The sequence below is a fragment of the Sinocyclocheilus grahami genome, unplaced genomic scaffold, assembly GCF_001515645.1.
Source record: "Sinocyclocheilus grahami isolate Dianchi unplaced genomic scaffold, SAMN03320097.WGS_v1.1 scaffold2138.1, whole genome shotgun sequence".
Lineage (NCBI taxonomy): Eukaryota > Metazoa > Chordata > Actinopteri > Cypriniformes > Cyprinidae > Sinocyclocheilus > Sinocyclocheilus grahami.
Window position 1 is genome coordinate 74,639 of NW_015507317.1, and position 8,580 is coordinate 83,218.

At 38.5% G+C, this 8,580-nt stretch overlaps 1 protein-coding gene across 1 annotated transcript; it reads left to right on the forward strand.

Moving 5' to 3' along the window:
• The first annotated feature begins 3,382 nt into the window (after nt 1–3,382).
• LOC107574182 (interferon-induced very large GTPase 1-like) lies at nt 3,383–8,083 on the forward strand. Its single transcript, XM_016260647.1, has 2 exons — nt 3,383–6,611; nt 6,690–8,083. Exons 1-2 carry the CDS (start codon nt 3,383–3,385, stop codon nt 8,081–8,083), a joined length of 4,623 nt encoding a protein of 1,540 aa, XP_016116133.1.
• The last annotated feature ends 497 nt before the right edge of the window (nt 8,084–8,580 follow it).

Below are 8,580 nucleotides of genomic sequence, written 5' to 3' on the forward strand. Positions count from 1 at the left end.
CTTGGAGTTGTGATTGATGATAAGCTGAATTTCTCAGACCACATTGCTAAAACTGCCCGGTCCTGCAGATTTGCTTTATACAACATTAGGAAGATCAGGCCCTTTCTTTCAGAACATGCAACACAACTCCTTGTTCAAGCTCTTGTTCTATCCAGACAGGACTATTGAAATACTCCTCTTGGCAGGTCTTCCAGCCACTTCTATCAAACCTCTACAATTAATCCAAAATGCCGCTGCAAGATTAATCTTTAATGAGCCGAAATTAACGCATGTCACACCTCTGTTCATCAATTTGCACTGACCAGTAGCTGCTCGCATTAAATTCAAGACATTCATGTTTGCCTACAAAACCACCACTGGCTCTGCACCCATTTACCTAAATTCATTACTTTAGAGTTATGTGCCCTCTAGAAGCTTGCGTTCTGCAAGTGAATGGCGTATTATTGTTCCATCTCAAAGAGGCACAAAATCACTATCACAGACTTTTTCATTAACTGTTCCCTCCTGGTGGAATGACCTGCCCAAATCAGTCCGAGCAGCTGAGTCCTTAACCATCTTCAAGAAACGACTAAAAACACATCTGTTCCACCTTTATTTGACCCTCTAACTCTAGCACTTTCTATTCTATTTTAATTCTACTTTATCTATATGTATCTTCTTTTTTTTATTAAAAAAAAAATTTAAGGTATGGATTTAAACAAATGTTTTTCAAAAACTGAAGAATATGTAAAAGTATGGTGTTTGTGGTAAAAAGCGCCCCTGCTGTTGGGGTGAAAAGCACAATAATTAATATGATAATAAATAGCTGGCTGACTTTTCCATTTGTTGACATGACATGGTTAGAGTCAGATAAATGTAATATATTAAGTTGGGTGTCCCCTTAGAGATAATAACCATGTTTATAATTAAACCATCACCCAATTATTTCCATTATTTCACGATTTCTAGTATTTGTACATGCTCTGTATTTTTATTTCATTGTTGTAATTAGCAATTCATTTCATTTGACCTGTGAAGAAGATTTGTTATGTGACTGCATTAATTAAAGTTTCCTAGGAGTCAAGAACATTTTCTAAGCATTTTTTACTAAGTTATCTGCATCTCCTGCACTGCATCAAGCCACTGACATAATAGCTGTCACCGTTCAGATTATTGCATGGCTCAGACTCCAATAAAATTATAAGAAAATAACAATTATTCCCTTATAATTTTATTGGAGTCTGAGCCGTGCGTTAATCATTATTATTCCCTCACGAATAAATCTCTCAATGAGTAAAACTGGCTGTATCTATATTATTATAGACTACATAACGTTATATTATTTTCTAATTAACTTTTAAATTATTAATATTTTAAATTATTATTGTCCCTGGTTCATGTGGGTACTCTTATAACAAAGTAGCAGTGGTTGGGACAGACTTTAAGTATCACCTTCACTTAAAATTATACAATTTAATCATGTTTACGTGTAATAAGCTGCTCCCGAGCAGAACCTAACAATCCTGGAGCATGTTTATTCTTCTTCTTCTTCTTATTAGTATTATTATTATTATTATTATTATTATCTCATACGGCTAGGCTACACTGGCTTGTGAGTCTGTCTCGCTCTCAAAGCCACTAGAAGGCAAGCCCGCAACCATTAGCCGGAAAAGCGTAACGGCGAAAGTTAACGCTTCCGGTCTGGCAGTATGTGAGAAAGGAGACCAGAGGCCGTTTTGTCAATGTCAATGGAGGAGTGGCTTCACTACACAGAATAAACAGCTTTTTAGAGGAAACGGGTTATCATTTAATGAATCGATAGCCTATCTGCTAATCTTCAACATGTTTTACACTAAAAAATACTTTTGGATTGAACCATTTTTAGAGTTTACGACGAAAAAAGTTTGGTTTTATAAGAGAAGTCACTGACTTTTTGAAACCGGTGGGATTCAGCTTACGGCACTTCCCATTCATTCCTATGGGATTCGTAAATGGCGACTGAGTGTCGCACAACTCTGACTGAAATTCAATGACATCAAGGCTGTAATGTGATTGGTTATTAAGGCACACGTGATCCAAGTTGACCACTATGCTTTCTTCAATAGAAAGTAATACAGACCCTCTCATCTCCTAATAGTAAGATAATCTCTGTCTCTCTCGCTCACTCTCTCACACGTCAGTGTGCATCAGTGTCACGTACTCTCTCTCAGACCAACCTGTGAAACAACACTGCTTAAGTGTGAAAATATTAATGATAATTGTAAAGTGAACATATATATATATTCTGAAGAGCGGACCATAGAATATAAAAAATAGAGACTCGTTTATGTGAACAATAGGTCTAGATGTGGTACGTTTTAAAAACAGTCAATCAATTTTATACTTATGCATACAAAAAAATACCTTACCTCAGGAAAGCTCTCCCGTCAACCGTACACTCAGTCAAAAAAGAGTCCGTTTGTGCACGTGATGTGAACGGAGTCCCCAGCTTATATACCTTCCGGTGCTTTCACGGGCTTCGCGTGTGAGGTGTGAAATAGTTAAAAGTTATATTTATATATATTTTATGAATTTATTTTACATTCATTCTAAATCATAAGCATCTTAAAGGCATCTTCTAAACGTCTATTTGACATTTGATAGGAAATGTCCTATAGACGTATTGCAGATGAGCAAACACTCTAAAAAATACATTTTGTAGACGTCAAATAGATGACTCTGTGATGTACGTGTGTTATCAGGGTACTCACCGGGATTGTTGAATGATTCCGACTTACCACAGTTGTTTGATGAACTCGTGAAAAACAGAGTGAGAGAGAAAAGAAGTGGTATAGGCGCGAATGACAACCTAACAGGCTAACGGAAAGCTAATACGTTGTACTAGTGGTTTAGATTAAAAAGCAAATGACGTCAAATTAGTTTGTTAGATAATATCCAAAGTATGGTGATAATTAAGCTATATTTTAGCAGTTTAAACAATAGAGAGTGATAGTAAGAGAATCCAACAGAAAAACAAAGCTACACTGAGCTACAATCGCAAAACTTTGGAGTTATTGTGTAGCCTGAAAAGTGCTTTATAAATAATAAATACAAATACAATCTTCCTTAAGTTAGCGTCTTTGCTCTTTATGAATAAGAATCAGAATAATGCATGAAATACTGTTAGGGATCACAGCTTGACCCAGTAAAGAGACCAATTTACACAATAGGAACGAGGAGTCAAAGTTGAGTTCACAGCTTACAAAGAGTTTACTGAAGTTTACTGAACCACATTTCTAAAGACGGCAGATGCCTTACAATTTATAAATGTTTATAAATTCTTCTTATTTTTTTTAAACAGGGGGGAAAGGACATTGGAACAGCAGCAGTCAGTCCAAATCAACACCTACAACAAGACAAGAAAATGAATAACTTATTTCACAAACTCCATCTTGATAAACTGAGAGCTGCAGATGTTCTTCAGATAACTTCATTACAATCCTATGAGTCTTGTGCTGAAGAGGAGATGATTCAGACTTTCATACAAAAACTGCTGATGATGAACTATAGAGCAAGAAACATTAAAACTATAGAAACCAACGAACAGTCTCAAACTCATCAAAGAGACAATGACTCATCTGAAGATGAGAGTGATATTTTTGATGATGTTGCTAACATCTCTTTGTCAAAAACAGGAACAAGTCAATCTGAGCAAATCCACCCAATGGATGTTCAGATGGTCGTGTTTCATTGTGCGGATGGTTTCCTGAAGCAGCTGATGGTCACTAAACTGTCCCAGTGTCAATACGCTCTGCCTCTGCTTGTTCCTGATCCATTCACACAGCAGATTGAGTTTCCTCTCTGGACATTCAGACAAATCAACAAGAGCTGGAAGATGAGAAACACCAACAATGAGATCATCAGTCAAACCCATCCGATCTACAAGGCACAAACTCCAGTGGTGTTTTTTTTCAGGTTTGGCTCCGTGTCTTCATCTAAGTCTCAGCTGATGAACAGTCTGATCAATGAGAAACACAACACGTTCTTCCACAGGAACTGCCCAGGCAGCAGCAGAACCAGAGTCCTGATGGATGGAGTGGTGGAGATCGCCTGGTTCTGCCCCTCTGGGAAAAACACAGATAAATTCACTGACTGTGTTGCTTTCTGTAATCTACACGGTGATGCAGGAGAACATGAGAAACAGCTGCAGATCCTCACTGAAAAGGCCTCAGTAAATGTTATTATTCTACCACGACTGGACAGGAATGACAGACATGCAGAAAAGATCCAAAACCTGTACAGGAACAGAAAGCCACTCATTTGTCTTTTTACTAAGGATGAATCTGCTGTAACCGAGATGAAAAAAAGAAGATACAAAATTGGTTTGAAAGGCAGAAATCAGTCAGATGTATCTGAAGAACTCCGACGAGTAATAAATGAGTGTCTCTTGGGATCATCTTCCACTTTCAGACTTGAAGATGTGTCCAAACACACAGATATCAGAGTAGATGAGGAAGATGATGATGACTGCAGGAGAGGAAGAGAAGCAGCACAGCAGATGATGAGTTTATTGGAGAAGAAAGATCTGACAGAAATCAAGGAATCATTTCTGCCTCATCAGGGGAAACTGTGGCATCAGTGGAGTCAGATGAACAAAGAACTACATCGACCTCGAGCAGATGAGACAGAAATGGACTTCAGTAGGAAACACACAGAAATGAAGAAAATCCGTGAGCAACAGCATAAATCTGATGTCAGCAGGTTTATGAAGCTCTTTATTAGAGAAATGAACTCAGATACCACAAACAAGACATTTTTCCTCAAATGGCTCAGAATCCTCCTGGATGAACATACATCAGCTGATCTTTCTGCTCTACATCACAAATATGATGAAAAATGGTCAACAGTCCTAAAACTGAAGGGGAATCATGATAAACCTGAACAACTCAAAGCTGAACAGACTGAATTTGAGAGAATATCTGAGGAACTTCAAGCTGCAGCCTTTGGTTTGGAGCACGTCATGAGGGAGATTGGCCAGATTTACGAATCATGTTCATCTGTCAAGAAGAACAAGGAAGACTTGCAGTTTCACTTCTCTTCTCTCCCGAGTCTTGCAGCAGAGATGATGATCTCTGGATTTCCACTGGAGTTGATGGATGGAGACGCTGCTCATGTTCCTGGGATCTGGATCTCTGCTGTTCTAGATCAACTCATCCAGAAACTGGGAGACCAGAGAGTCTTTGTGCTGTCAGTTTTAGGGATTCGGAGCTCTGGGAAATCCACCATGCTGAATGCCATGTTTGGACTTCAGTTTGCCGTCAGTGCTGGCAGGTGCACCAGAGGAGCTTTCATGCAGCTGCTCAGAGTGTCAGACGAGATGAAAACACAGATGAACTTTGACTATATTCTGGTTGTTGATACTGAGGGTCTCCGAGATCAAGAAATGTCTGGAAGATCAACAAGACATCATGACAATGAATTGGCCACATTTGTTGTTGGTCTTGCAAATCTGACCTTGATCAACATCTTTGGAGAAAACCCATCTGAGATGCAGGACATTCTTCAGATTGTTGTTCAGGCCTTCCTGAGGATGAAGAAGATCAGACTGAATTCCAGCTGTGTGTTTGTGCATCAGAACGTTTCAGAAGTTACAGCTGGAGAGAAAAACATGGAGGGAAGGAGACGACTGCAGGAGACTCTGGATGAAATGACAAAACTTGCTGCTAAGGAGGAAGAGTCTGATGCAGAAAGTTTCAGTGATATCATTAGATTTGATGTTCAGAAAGATGTTAAGTATTTTGTTCATCTCTGGGAAGGAAACCCACCCATGGCACCACCAAACCCAAACTACTGTGAGAATATTCAAGAACTAAAGGAAACTATAAAAATTCATGCATCAAAATCACATAGAATGATGCTGAAAGACTTAAAGGATCGTGTTAAAGATCTCTGGGAGGCTTTACTGAATGAACGATTCGTCTTTAGCTTCAGAAATTCTCTGGAGATTTCAGCTTATAGAAAATTAGAGACCGAATACAGGAAGTGGTCCTGGAGTGTTCTTAGAGCTATGATGGAAACTGAGAACAAACTACACAACAAAATAGAAAATGAGACAATTCATGAGGTTGAGGAAACTGATCTTCAAAGAGAACTGAAAGAGACAAGTGAAGAAGTGAATAAATCAATGTCAGCATTCTTTGAGAAAGACACGGATGAATATATACTGATTCAGTGGAAAACATTATTTGAAATCAAAATCAAAGAACTTCAGGAAAACGTTGTGAGAGAAACAAAGAGGAAATTAAATGAGATTCTGCAGCAGCGAGACCTGAAGAAAAAGATTGATGCTCAGAGGACACATCATGAAAACACTCTCTTTGAAAAGAGCAAAGAACTTGCCTTAAAATTCAAAGACAAAGCAAATGATGAAGACACAGTGAAGAAAGATTTTGATTTGTTTTGGGAACAAAGTGTGAAGAAGATCATCAAAGACACTCCTGCAATCAGATACATTGACATTATGAGAGATGTGAGAGAAATCCTCAGTGACATCTATGAGCGTTTTCTCCCTGTAGACCAAGGGCGGGAGAGCAGGGATATTTTTACTGTGCTGAGTTATTCTGAATATGTAATTTTCAAAAAGTCCACAAAAAGTGGGCTTAAAGGGGCTGTAAAGAATGCTTATAAAACAGCTAAAGAAACATTTGGATTTATTCGAACTCTGTCTCCAGAGCATGAAGCCCAAATAAGATCATTAGTCACAGATGTTATTCAGCAGACAGACAACATGATTCAGTCATTTAACATTTCAAAGATGGGCTACAATAAAAGCTGCCTTACACAACTCATAGACTATGTCAAGACAAGAGTAACAGAACATCAGAAAGGACAAGTGAAATATGTGTTCACGAATGAATTCTTCATGGATTTGGTTCTTTCCATCTGTAAGAGAGCAAACAAAATGATCACTGACCAACACAGACTGTTCAGAGACGCCAATGATCCTGAAATATATGTTGAGAAGAAGAGAGAAGAGTACTATAGTATTTTCCAGAAATACTGTCATGGAGCTGCTTCAGCTGCCATTTTTGGTGAGATCATCTGTCAGAAACTCAAAGAGCCCATTGAGCAGAGCATCTACAAGAAGACTGCCAAAGATCTGACAGATGAAATTAAATCAAACTGTGAATCACTGAATGGAAACAGATCAAATCTGGAGAAACACATCCTGACATTTCTGTCAGAAAATGAGAATTTTTCTGCCTACTTGTATTACATTAATCATCCCAGAGATCATTTCAAGGATTTCATAAGAGATGAAGTCAGTCAGTACATCACTGATAAGTTCAGTGTCAGTGTTTTGCCCAAGATGAAGGAGAATATTAAACTCCTGCAGCAGAAGATCATGAAAGCAGCACATGAATCTACTGAACTTGTTCAAGAGAGCAGAGGAGATGTTGGTTTGTGGTTGAAGAGTTTCACACAGCAGCTCTCAGATGTGCTGATCTTCTCTGAAAAAGACCTCAGTGGAGTCAAACATGATGGTGTTAAAGATTTCAACCTCATGGAAAATGTGATAAAAAAAGAACTTCCTGCTATAATGTCTGATATCAGCAGTAGATTCAACACAAAGTCATTTGATGAAAAACTGGACTATAAATTCAGGCCAGAAGAGCTTCTGATTGATCACTTCTGTCAGTGCTGTTGGGTTCAGTGTCCGTTTTGTGGAGCCACCTGCACCAACACCATAGAAAACCATCCTGGAGATCACAGTGTTGCTTTCCATCGTAATATTGGACTGAATGGGTGGTTTTACAGAGGGACAGAAAATTTGTCAATTAGCATCTGCACATCAGCAGTAACAAGTAATCAATCTTTTCTTCCCAGTGACTCAAAAAAGTCAGTCCCCTGGAGAGAATACAGAAGAGCAGGAGGAATTTATGAGAAGTGGAGTATCACCCCTGATCTCTCTGAACTGCCCTACTGGAAGTGGTTTGTGTGTCGATTCCAGAAATATCTGGAAACATACTACAATAAAACCTTCATGGGTTGTGGTAAAATACCAGATGAATGGAAAACATACTCAAAACATGAAGCTATTGAAAGTTTGGATAAATACATCTAATGGAGAAGATGAAGACTTGATACTCTTGTGTCTCCTCTCAGTCAGATCACAGTCAGAAATGAGTTTCTCCTACATTCATCAGTGAGACTCTGAGCTCATTTACACCTCAGAAGAGCAGAGCTTCATCAAATACAACAGAAGAGGATTAAAGACAAGATTCAGTTCCACATGCATGATCTGAACTACAAAACAACATATTTCTGATTAATATTATGCCTGATTGATAAAGCTAAAAATGTACGATGTAGCTATAGCCTATTATGATGTATTACTAATAAAAAAAAAAGCTCGATCTCTATCATGAATAATTATAATAATAATAATAGTAAAGATTTATGATAAGGCAAGACGTTTATATACATACAGACGTTAATCTAATCTAATCTGATGTGCGCAGGGATGTACTGGCAATCGGGAGCACCGGGACATTCCCGGTGGGCTGGTTGAGTAGTGGGCCGATCGCCGAAGCGAGGGAGACCTCCCCCATATTAGGCGCT

Coding starts and splice junctions, on each gene's coding strand:
- LOC107574182 (XM_016260647.1), top strand. CDS start 3,383: ATGAATAACTTATTTCACAAACTCCATCTTGATAAACTGAGAGCTGCA. Junction 6,612..6,689: donor TTTCAAAAAGTCCACAAAAA/GTGGGCTTAAAG, acceptor CTCTGTCTCCAG/AGCATGAAGCCCAAATAAGA.